The 12731-nt window shown below is 40.3% G+C and overlaps 1 protein-coding gene across 2 annotated transcripts in view; it reads right to left on the bottom strand.

The window, feature by feature from the left end:
• Positions 1-2693: 2693 nt before the first annotated feature.
• The window catches only part of CHRM2 (cholinergic receptor muscarinic 2), an 88563-nt gene continuing 78525 nt past the window's right edge, over positions 2694-12731 (bottom strand). Inside the window, exons 2-3 of one of the 2 annotated variants that reach the window (XR_004082617.1) lie at positions 8979-11485; positions 2694-6835 (exon numbers count right to left, since the gene is read on the bottom strand). Coding sequence is in view for 1 of the 2 variants with exons in the window: in XM_031064100.1 (XP_030919960.1) it covers positions 10049-11404 (1356 nt within the window). In the remaining variant the exon portion in view is untranslated. Of the gene's footprint in view, positions 11486-12731 lie in introns of both variants that reach the window. The other variant, XM_031064100.1, reaches the window with a different exon arrangement.

The following is a 12731-nucleotide window of genomic DNA, read 5'->3' as shown; positions in this document are numbered from 1 at the left end:
TTAAAAGATATTCAACACTGGCAGAAGCTTAGCTCTTCTTACCCAAAATGACAACCCAGCCAGACAACCCCAGAATATCTTAATTTGTCCCAAATTGTGCAACTTTTACAGAGTTCTTGCTCCTTTGGGCTCCTGGCACTGCTTAGTCTTCCCATTTGTAATGGGAGCTAAGGTAGGTCTGTGCTGGAGAGATTTAACTGCTTTGACCTTGCTCCCTATTCTTTCATTAGGTTGCATTTTATTTGGATGAATTTTGCAAAACCACAGATCCATTGTGTCTATAGTTCCAGAAAATGATTTGGTGCAGCTGCCTTTGGCAATGCTTCTGTTTAGGAATATTGCTCCTGTGCCATATGGATTTAATAATCTCTGCTCAGCCCTCTTTATAAGTGTTTTTCAACTGCAGGCAAAATGATAGTAGTGCTTGTGGGGGGAGTCATGGAAAACCTTTGGTTCCTAAACTAAATGAATTAACTCCAGAGTTTTTTGAGGCATTCCTTCTTATTACATTGCTTTGCATTTTTAAGCTAAAGGCTTTGATTTTGTAGTGATTTATTTAGCATCTTTAGCAAGCTGTTAATGAGAGAGAGAAACCTGGAGAGGTAGATGAGATCTCTCAGAGACAGGTGAGGAAGAAAGGGACAAGGAGAGGGAGGAAGGACCAAAACAAGTAAGGAGAGGGTGTCAAGACAGAACAAAGACTGAGAGCAGAAGGAAAGGGGTATTTTTGTCCCTCCAATTCTTGGATATCAGTCTTGCTGATTTTATTCTTTTCCCTCATTCTGTGTGTTGGCAGAAGTGAAGTTGGCAAGCTCCATGGAGAGGAAGGTGTCAATGTCCTGGTGCTGCCAAGTAGGTTCCCATGTCTAGATGGTGCATGCAATGCTTGGCAAAAGGCCAGAAACAGTGCTAATGGATTTACTAAATAGCAGCATTTCTCTGTATTGATTTTCTTAGGGTGCTCCCTGAACTCAGGGTGAAGTAGGTAGCTACACTTTACCTATTTTTTTCTGCTAATAAATGGCCTCAAAGAGAAGCATTTAATAAAGACACTTCTGGCCTGGTGGCCATTGTCTCAAAATGTCTCTCCAGAGGGGACATGATGTACATTATTAAGTATCACATTAACTGCAAATATTACTGGCTGTACTTGAAGATTGGGGTGGTAATTTTTATTGTGCTAAGCATGATATTACTCTTCAAAAGAAAAAAGGTAACTTTGTTCACAGCCTAGTGATGAAACTGTGAGTGTGAGTGAATGGCTCAGGCAGGTAATCTGACATATCCATGTATCTTTTCTACTGTGTACAATCAGCACTGGCAAAAAAGTTTTCAAAATATGTGTGGGAAGACAAACAAAAGTTTAGCATCAGTGCTCTGAATTTACAGGTAGCCTTAGCTATGTGTTTCAGCCACATGGATCTTTAATACATGTATAAACAAGAAATGTGCATGCTGAATATAGTTGTGCCTTGGGAAAACAGATTTCAGGTACCTGCTTGTGTCTCTGCTGTAATTCTTACAAATGTTTTTTGACCATCATCATCTACCCCTTAAAATTTTCCCACCTTGCAGCCTATCAGTAAAGTCCCTGCTCTGCAGGGTGCAAAGGGGTTAAGATACAAGACAAGTACAAGTAAATAAATATATTATAACACATCAATTTATCTGATTTCTCTGAGACAAAGGCAGGTGAAAAACTGGCTTTTCTCATTTTCATTGTGTAAAGGTGCAGGTGAAGAGGGATGGTGAAATGGCTGAAGGTGAGGCTGGGCTGAGCAAATGGCAGAGGCAGAAAGTCTTTGGCAGAGAGGTTGAGACAGGTTTAAAGTCCTGTAAAGCTGGAAACAGTGAAGATCCTCAAATTTTAGAAAGGAAAAATTAGGAAAAGGAAGCCAACATAAGGCACTTTATTAAAATGTCTTTTTTGGAGCAGGCAGACAAAAGTATCCTGACCCAGACAGAGCTGATGCACCATGCCCAAGAGATCCCCCCTTCAATCACTTGTCAAACTGATAGGCTGACTGAGCTCCAAAAACCAGATTTACCTGGGCAGCCATGGTCCCCAGTCACCACCACTGCATCCCTTTGCTGCTTCTGAGCCCTGTCTGCTTCTGAAGCGGGGGTGAAACGGTGTCCTGGGACCCTGAGAAGCTGAATATGCACCTGATTTCTTCATCTCTACTCCTGGATGCTTTCTGAGCATGCCATGCAGACAGGTTTGCATTCATAAGGCAAAGGGAGCTCAACAAGTACTTGGTTGTTAGTGGTGTCATCTCCCCTCAAAGTTAAAATTTTATTTTTCTTGAATATAACAGGAGAGCTAAAAAAGAATCTTACCTATTCCTTTTCAATGCTTGGATGACAGAAATATCTGGAGGAATATTTTATTGGAGGCCCTTGTCAGAATGCTCAAGGGATGTTGTGGTTAAAGTGACATTTTCTGAAGGAGGAACAAAGATGTGGACAAAAAAAGAAAAGTTGAACTTGTACTTGAGATCCTTCTTGAACTTCACATTTGCCAAGGAAGTCAGGGAAAATAAGCTTAGAATTTTTTTTCCTGATTACTAAGACATTCTCAGCCTGTGGCTACTGTAGGAAAATAATTTTTCTCTGTCTATCACCATTACATTTCACAGAGTAGTTCAGTCAGTAGAAAGATTAAATAAACAGAGATACCACATACAAACACATTTTTACTATTATAATTCTCTGTTTAATGCAATGCTTTAACTAGGAATACAACTCAGCAGAAGTACATACATATATATTGCATGTAATTTTATTTGTCTCTTCAAAATGTTTCAAACCCTCATAATCTTATTCCTTCATGGCTTGTTTTGATGAAATGCCTTCTTTCTTCATCTTGTATAACAAATGCTGCTGAATAACACAGACATTTTTCCTCCAAATGGAACACAACATTACATCCAAATTCCCAGTTAATATAACTTAATCAAACTTTGCTTCCACTGTATGAATGTTGTGTATAATATATGTATATCTATACAGCATATATAAATATATATCTATAATGTATATATAATCAAGTGGGTCAGCTTTACACAGCTAACCTTAAACTTGTGCTTATCTTATTTATATGAGATCAAATGTACGGCATCAAGAATTTGACCAGTCCCCTACTTGTAAGATTCTCAGTTTCTGGTTTTACCACATGATTTTGGAGATCACATACATGTAATGCATTCCTTCTTTCTTGCAGTAGTATTTTCTTTTGAAGAAAAGAATGCAGGTTTTTTTAAATATATATATATATATATAAATGAATAACAAGTTTTTCATATTGTTAAGTTAAAAAAGATCTCGAGAAGAGATGAGGTTCTTCCTCATACATAGAGCCCAAAGCATAATTTGACATTCATTGTAGATATATTTACATTATAAGCTTATCTGGATAGTATTACACATACTGTATTCTTTTTTACACAGTCAAGATATGGTGTTGGTCATGTTAAAACACACTACCTAAAGGTATTTACAAATTGCTAGTCTCCAACTTACCAACCACCTCAGCTAAGTGGCACCAGAAATAAGGGATAGGATAGGAGGATGTCTGTTGATTGGCAGCCATGGCACTCCCAGCAGTGTTTTTATTACTTTTAGTGCCACCACTGCCAGGGTGTGCTTCAGGGAAGGGCTGTCTTTGGAGGAGAGTGGAGACACAGAGTCTCCAGAGGGGGCCGAAATCCCCACCTCTTCCCTGAAGCCTCCATGAGCTGGGGGAAGCAGAAAGGCAATCCAGCTGTGACTTGCTTGTCCCTTTGCCAGTAAGAACACACCAACCTCGTCCCTCTGTGCTCTCTCCAGTGCTGTCAGGTGAGTGAGCCCAGATATTAAACACTCAGTGTTTAATATCTTAAATAAATTCTTCCTTCCAAGGGCATTTGAACACGGGCTGTGATCACATTGCCTCATGTACCACACAGAGCTGCTTCTGCCAGAGCCAGAGCACTTTGGGACATTTCATAAAATGGTTTCTGTGTGCTTCTTGGCAAGTATGATCCAGGAAAAAAAAAAAAAGAGAAAAAGAAAAGAAAAGAAACTCACAGTGGAAAGACCAAAAAGAGTAGTTAGTGAATGGCACTCTTTAGGTAATGCAGAACTTTGGAAGGCAAAAAGACACCACAATTTATTTTCTTTTATTTGGTTATCACTGGAATGAAATGTGTTTAACAGATCTACCCAGTACTCTGAAATATGAGGCCTGGGAGGACTGATATGCTCATGTAACCCACTGGCTCCACAGTGCAGCAAAAGAGGCCTTTGCAAAAGGAGGGAAGTAAAAATATAGGAGAAATAATTGCATTGGTTGTGGTAGATGTTCAACTCAGCCTTGCTATAATTACATTCTTAGGTTTGGGCTCTCAGTGAATGCTCTGCCAGTAAGCTCATGAATGAAAGAGGAATCGAGGGAAGGCAGGGCTGCCTTTCTGTGGCACAGAGCAGAAAATTAATCCGTGCATGTGGCAGCATGATATCCCACTATGAGCACATTCACTCTTGGACCTTATCCACTGTTGTGCCTAACACAGAGATAACACAGCTGGGGAGAAGAGGAACTGATTTGGCTTTGTTTCATTGGAGGGTTTGTTTTACTTCCAATTTAAAACCCATGCAGAAAGGATTTATGGAACTTGCCACTGCACACAGTAGCTTGGGCTTCAGTGGAAGAGGATGCTGCATGCTAGGGAAGGCAGTTTTTGTGTGGGGTCAAAGTGGTTAAATACCAGCATTCACTGAAAGGCAAGTGAAATTACAAGCCTATAGCTGTAACACAGGTGACAATTGTTAAAGTAAGGAGGAAAGCTTTTTGGTAAAACTGTGGCAGAAGAGCAAAAACAGGCAGAGAAGAGAGGCCACAGAAAATTAAAGACCATCTCTGAGGTTCCTTCAAGGCAAGGTTCTCTACAAACTTTAAAAAAGAAAGGTTCCTTAGAAGTCTAGAGCATTTTGTAACATACCAGAACTGAAAAAGCAGTATTGTATAGAAATCATACCCTTGTAAGTGTCTGTAGTGAAAGAAAAGCTAACTTCTTTTAAGCCTCTCAATTTTTACCACTTGCACTGTTGTCATCTGGGACTATTAAACTCCAAACTCACTGTCAGCAAACACCACCCATGCACAGGGCTAGAGTTTGTTTCCCTGCCCTTTTTAATGTAAAATTTTAGATTCTAGCCCCCAGAAACTCCACAATTTGTCAAAAAATAAAGATTTTTCCAAAGTGTTCTAAGGGGAGAGAGAGAAAAGCGTCAGCATGGCTCTGCTCCACTCCTGCCCCCAGCTGCATTCGTGTTGAGTTTCCAGCAAGTTGGCTGTCAGGATGCTTTACCTATTCAGTCCTGCTATTCATGGCCACTGCCATGATTCATTTTGGGGCATAGAAGTGGCAAGGAGAGGTACTGTCAGCAGAGGTGAAAAATTCAAAGTGTGCTGCCCCAGCACCACAGGAGAAACTGGGAGCTGTGTCCTGAGGCAGCACTCACTCATCCATAGGAATGTCCCATTCATAAGAATGGATAACTGAGATCAAAATCAGCCAAAACTGGGGAAGGGGACCGTGAGTTTGCTAGCAATTCCCACAGACAGATGGACACATTCAAATCCATAAGAAGATAAAATAAAAAAAAGTCTCTGCCCTCCTGCTCCTATCACTGGATGAGAGGTCAGGAGCTGCTGGGCCACTTCAAGGGTTTCTTCAGTGGTGTGTGGGCTGTTTTCACCACAGCCACACTTCTTGAAGGCACCTCTTCTTGTCAATATGTTTTTCTCCACCAGAAGAGTATAAAGCAGAGGGCTGATAGATTTAGCACTCGCTTTTGTCCCCTTCATGCTTTGTGAATGCCAAACAACTGATCTCTGGGGCCCACTTGAACACTCCCATCCCTGTGAGCTTTTGTACAGCAAAAAAAACCCAAAAAACCCAACAATGAAAGAAAACAAGAAAAAGCAATCTGACCTATATAGTTGTGTTTGTTGTCTTTGGACTGCCTTTCATCAGGCAGCATTCAAATACTTTGCTATCTTTCAATAGATCCTATGATTCCTAATAAATCAAATGAAAATCTCAAACAGAAAGAAGGCTGACAAGTTTTTCTTAGATTTTGTTCTCACTGGAAAACAGATTTTAAACATTGCTTCAGCTTTCTCGCTTTCTTTCTTTCTTCCTTATTTTTTCCTTTTCCTTTTCCTTTTCCTTTTCCTTTTCCTTTTCCTTTTCCTTTTCCTTTTCCTTTTCCTTTTCCTTTTCCTTTTCCTTTTCCTTTTCCTTTTCCTTCTTATTCTTTCTCTTTCTTTTTCTTCCTTTCTTCCTTTCTCTTTGACCACAGACATCTCTGATAATCAGAAAAGTTCCCCACTGGATTGCGGCATCTCCAAGTTGCTGTTCTCTTCCTGGAGCACGAAGGTAGGGCTGTCCCATGACAACACAAATCACTCCCTGTGGGCTGCCTCTTTCTGGAAATAATGAAAGAGGAAGAAAAGGAGGGGGTAGGAAGTTCTAGCTGCAATTTTTTGTTGTCACTTATAGCTTTTTGGATGTTTTTGCTTTTTCTTTTTGTTCTCATGAGTCACCTGCACAGTGTGCTGGATTTCTATGTGAAACAGAAGTGGCAAGCACAGCACATGGTGTGGATGTGCTGCTGGGATCCTCTGGCCAAGCTGAAGGTGAAGATGAGGCAGCTCCAGCAGCAGGGCCACCTTGGGGACCACGGGGTGCAGGTGACAGCCAGGGAAGCTGAGGTTACCCAGGAAGAGCTGCTCTTCAAGACTGACATCTAGATCCTGCAGATCTATCACTCAGGAGGGAAGTGAAACCTGGTGAACGTGGTTTGGGACACAAAGGAAAGACATGAAAGCTCAAAGGATATTCAAGAAGAAATTATTTTGCAGTTCTGGACTATTAGCGCATTTTTGTCTTACTGAGCCACAACCACCTGAAGACCCAAGAGGTTCCCAATATCTGAGGGCATGTTCTACCTCTTCTCTGCCTTCAGAAGAGGTGAGACAGTGAAAAAAGTGTTGGCTCTGCACCTCCCAGCAGTTTGCAATGCACACTAGGCAGACAAGGCTCCATGCAATATCTTGAATATTAGTTGGTTATTTTTCATGTACACAAACCATGTAGGCTTGTGTGTTTGCATGCCTGTGGATCCATATATAGGTGCACTATGTCAACTATTTTTACACTGTTTAATTGTCTGCAAATGTAAATGTACCATAAACTGTTACAGGGTGGAAACACAGAGGATTGTGTCCTACAAGCCTTTTAAATATACTATAACACAAATCAAAGCATCTTCTGAGATCAAGTGAGGGTGGTGCTAGGGAAAAGTGCTGGAAAACTTCAAAATTATGTTTTTCCTTTGCTTGTATTTTTCATGAATGCTGGCCCCAAAATACTTTTCTTCCTGTGGTATTTTGAGTGTCATCATATCATATGATGAAGGAGTATAATTGCAATCTATCCGTCACACTTCTTAACCTGTAGGAGTGTCCTTATCTGTTAGATTAATTCATTATGAACAAGTGATAGCTTCAAATGTGAGAATAAGGGATTTGTACACCTGCCAGAAAACCAGAGTTAAAAGATTAACTATGGCTATACAAACCATTATTTCCCAATTTGAGTACCTGTACCATTGATACCCACAGCACTTGCTGAAAGAAAGAAGCAGGTGTGTTTCTTTTATGAAACTTTTATAAAGAAGTCAGATTTAGAAATGGAACATATTTGATTTTATTCTAACTCGGGACTTTATCTGGATTTTTATAACACTGTAAAGAGACTGAACAAGCTAGGAATGTGTAAGTCCTTCCTTTGACCTGTCAAGATAAATAGTGAATGAAGTTTTAAAAGGCAAGCAGTGCTCATTTTGGCAAGCTTTGTCATTTAGTTATTCTTCCTTACAAGCAGGAAGATTAAAACAGTGATAGTAGATGTGACTCAAGGCAAGTGAGGGTTGCAAAATTAGATCCCTGGCTGTATAGAGACAGTTATATTAGGATGAAATCACTAGGGGTATAAATTCAATGACTTCATATTAAGACATGTTAATCCGGAATTTAACATGGCCTTAATTTACTGCAGTTTAATCCTCCTCATTTTCACTTTCTGCTGGGAACTTGTGCTGCAGAACATGAAAATTGTCATGATACCAGAGTGCTTTGACACTGTCTTCCATTAAGCTTGTCAAATGTAAAACTTAATCCTGCAAGATTAATTTCTCTGTAATCTCAGAGGCTGATATTTTGAGGTGCATTTTGGAATATTCTATAGCTGTAGCGTGAAATAACCAAATGAATTTGTGTCCTGTTTGGTGGGTGGTGTTCACTCAGAAAAGAGATCCTCAGGACATTGTCTATGCTCTTTTTGGGTAAGAAAACATATAAATGTACCTTTGTTAGGGCCTGGAAGTTAGAGGTACTAAGAAGGAGGGAAATAAAATGTGCATGACTCCCAGACAATCTGTTTTCAATAATCTGATACCCTCTGACCTGTCCACAAAATGGTTTTTTTGCTACAGTAAATATAAAATGCTGGAATGCTAAATTCATTGTCAGGCAGAAATGATCTAAATTTCACCTACTGTAGAGTAGCAAAAAATATTTGAACTTAAACCTTGCCAGACTCCCATCAAGACTATTTTAATATCTGGTTTTTTATAATCACAGTTTTCCTGTCTGGATTTTTATTAGTGTTACCCTTTGACTTACAGTCAAAATATGGCTCTCAGGTAGTACAAGGCAACGTGACCATTATCTTTTCCAGAAAGCAAACATCTTGTGCAGGATTCACCCAGAAAGGACCCCAGTTGCACACTAAGGGCTTAGCAGAGCTTGATCCAGGTGGGTATGTCAGTCTATCTTATTTTTTACCTCAGTAAATTAATCATAGAATTATCTTTTGACAGCACGGTCATCTAATATTAACTATTCATTCTGTGAAGCCTCAACATACCTCTTCATCTGTACATCCAACTTTAAATGGATGTAGCTTTTCATTTTTCTAGTAATAATCTTGTTTCTATTCTTCACCTGAGACCCTTTGTTTGGCCACCATGGTGGCCGACTGGATGAGACCTTTAAATTTACAGCTTCTTTTGATGTTCGGTCTTGCCCTGGACAAGTAAGGTACAGAAAGGAAGAAAAGGCTGATGAAGGTAAAAGACAAATCCACAGGTTAATGTTATGTGACGAATAAAGTGAACAAAATAGTCTCAAAAGCTTTGGTTTACATGGATGCTGAAGAAGTCTTGGCATGTAGCAATCTGGACGAGACCACGTCTTTTCACTTTGATCTTGACATGATGAAGAAGTCACAGAACAAAAGCCCCTGGGATGGGGCAAGCAGCAGACTTGGAACAATATACAATGATTACATGTTGCGCATAAGAACACTTTCAGAACTGATGTGGTTTTGGAAATGGTGGTGTCATAAACAACATAAAAAACTTTCATCATGATTTACCTAACATTAAGCTTCTTACATGACAGTGGCAAAACAGCTTTAGACAACTTTGAGCTTTAGAAAAGTTCTGCCATGATTGATTTGGATTATGCAATGATCTTCCAAACTCCTATGCCTCTTCCACACAGTTATTATTAAAATTTGGGGTTTTTTTGTTGTTTTTTTTTTCACCTAGATGAAGACGCAATAAACACACACAGGAAAAAACACAAGAAAAAGAGTATGAAAGAACAAGTATTTTACACAGAATGACCCAAAAATCATAGACTTTAAAGCCCTTCTGCAGAATACTCTCAGAAAGTAAGAACTGTGCCTCCAGTCCACACACTTGAACAATATGTCAAACATCCCCGTGTCCCAAAGATTTATTTTCAATTATTAAAAAAATGTTTTAAAGTGTAGTCCTCAGGGGTAACAGCTGATGCCCCTCATCAGTATTTCCACTAACATCCTGGATTGCACATTCCACAGAAGACCATAAAGTGCTGTAGCATCAAAAGTTTTTTTAAATTTTATTTGGAACTTCTCCACCCTTTCCATAACCATTTTCATTATCATTTTTACCTTGTAGCTCCTATATTCTTGTAATGACACATGAGAAGGTCCTTAAAGGTCTTCTTGAAGGTGGCGTTGCAGAGCGCGTAGCAGGCGGGGTTGACGGTGCTGTTGATGTAACAGAGCCAGTAACCCAGGGTCCACACGGTGCCGGGGATGCAGGATGTGCAGAAGCTGTTGATGAGCACCATCACATTGTATGGGGTCCAGGTGATGATGAAGGCCAGGAGGATGGCCAAAATCGTCCTTGTCACCTTTTTCTCTCTAGAAGGGGGTGGTTTCTTTTTGGCTGGCTGCTTTGTCATCTTGACGATCTTCCGGGCCACGCTATTCTGCTTCTCCTCCCCATTCGTGCCTACAATCTCCACGGTAGTGTTGGTAGGGGCACAGCAGTCCCCCTTTTGGGACTTGGTGACTATTCTGATGCATGTCAGCTTGGAGTTCTCTGCTTTGACATGGTCTTGGGAGGCAGAAGCCTGTCTGGCATCTTTGGTAGCTTCATCCTCTTTCAAGTTGGAAGCAACTGCACTGATGGAGGTGGAGTCGTTGGAGCTCTCCTTCTCCCCTTGAACACAGTTATTGGTCACAGTCTCTTCACTGGTTTTTCCATTCTGAATTTTGCTGTGCTCCAACCCATCCCCACTGGTCGGGATATTGTTATTGTTTGGTTTCACTATTTTACCTTGGACAAGGCTGGGGGAAACTGTTTCTTGGTTTTGGGCTGCTTCCTTTTTTCCTTTCTTTATCCGACTCTTACTGGCTCGAGAAATTTGCCAGTAAAGGACAGTCATGATGATAACGGGCAAATAGAAGGCTGCAATGGCAGTGCCAAAAGTGACAGCAGGGTTGGAAAAAAACTGGATGTAGCAGTCCCCATCTGGGACAGTCCTTCCTCCCACAATGAATTGCCAGAAGAGAATTGCAGGGGCCCAGAGGATGAAGGACAGCACCCATGCGGCTGCGATCATCATGCCGGCCATCTTCGTGGTCCGCTTCACGGGATACGTCAGGGGCTTGGTGACACAAAAGTACCTGTCAAAGCTGATAATGAGCAGGTTCATTACTGAGGCGTTGCTGACCACATAGTCCAGAGCCAGCCAGAGGTCACACACCACGGGCCCCAAGGGCCAGTAGCCTATCACAGTGTACAGGGTGTACAGGTTCATGGAAAAGATGCCGATGATCAGGTCAGCGCAGGCCAGGCTGAACAGGAAATAATTGTTGACAGTCTGGAGGTGCCTGTTGACTTTGATTGACACCATGACCAGGATGTTGCCAATTATGGTGACCAGGCTGAGGGACCCTGCCACCAGGACGATGAACACCACCTCGACAGTTTTATAGCGGCTCTCCAAGGCCATCACATTTTCAGAGGAAGAGTTTATGTACGTTGAGTTATTCAGTTCGCTTCTGATAATGAGATACTCACTTACAACTTAAGCCTGCAGAGGAAAGAAAAGAAAACAGATACCATCAGGAAGTTAGTCCCTTTGCCTTTAAGGAATGGATCCCAAAAGAGCACGACTTGGCAAAAGTTTAAAGCTAGAAGACGTATTCAGGAAAAACCAGTCAACTTTGTCTAAAGGAAACACAGTGTACAGTTTAGGAATAATAGAACAATAGGCTAACTCTAAATGTGTGAGAAAGGCACACTTTTGGACTGAAAACTACATTAAGTTCTCAGATATCTTTTTCTCTTTGTTATTTTTTAAAACTAATATTGACTTGACTATTTTGGAGCTGAACCTGCATATTATTTTCTTTCTTGCTAACAAAATAGTTCACTTTGCTCATTTCAAACCCTATTCCAAATAAAAAGTCTCGACTGGAGGATGTAACATTCTTATAACCCAAAGTGAAGCTGTGATCTACTGAGGGGCAGATCATGGGAAGGAGATCTCTGTTTCTGTCTTTCTTTCATTTTCCACCTGGGCATGCTTCTGTCAAGTTTATGGCTTTTTATCACATCTCCCCCCAGTTTTCTTACCCTGCAGTTCCTTTTTTAGGCAACACATACAAAGATTTTGGCACTTCATCAAACTAATTAGCCTGTCAATAAACAAAAGAGGGTGGGTCTGTTGAAGTTAACAGAGTTCATAAACTCACCTCAGTTGATCATTTGCCTGTCTAGTTAGATCCATACATATTTTATTTCTATCTTGTTTTCAATTTCAGTGAGATTAAAGTTATTTTTTACTTACTTTTGAATATTTGTACCTGGATAAGACATTGTTGTTTGTTTGGGTTTTTTTTAAACATGGTATTATCTTTTGATGCTTGCTTGATTGCACTTTTCCCATTATTTTTCAAATCACAATATTTTTAATCTGCATCACATAAAGCTAAAACAAAAGGTCTGAAATAGACAGCAGGGTAATGCTAAATAAAGAAACAGATAAAAATCAGGGCTGTTTACACATAGCAATTCTTTTTGTACCCCTTATACCCTACTGACAGTGCTCAATAAATAGTAATTAAATTGCTAGTGATACACATTTGATAGAAGACTGAGAAAACAGTGCATGCTGTTGCCTTCAGGATATATTCTATCCTTTTGTGCATCGCCTGGAAGTCAATAGAATGCACTAGAATCGTACAGCATCTGAGTGCTCATTATTTATGAGCTGTGCTCAAGGGATTATTGAAGCACGAAGGCCAGATGTGACAGGGAAGTTTGAGTTTTTTTCT

This window comes from Geospiza fortis, unplaced genomic scaffold, assembly GCF_000277835.1.
Source record: "Geospiza fortis unplaced genomic scaffold, GeoFor_1.0 scaffold638, whole genome shotgun sequence".
In the NCBI taxonomy this organism is placed as follows: Eukaryota; Metazoa; Chordata; class Aves; order Passeriformes; family Thraupidae; genus Geospiza; species Geospiza fortis.
Note: the sequence above shows the minus strand (reverse complement) of the source record. Positions and strands in the feature narration are given on the sequence as shown.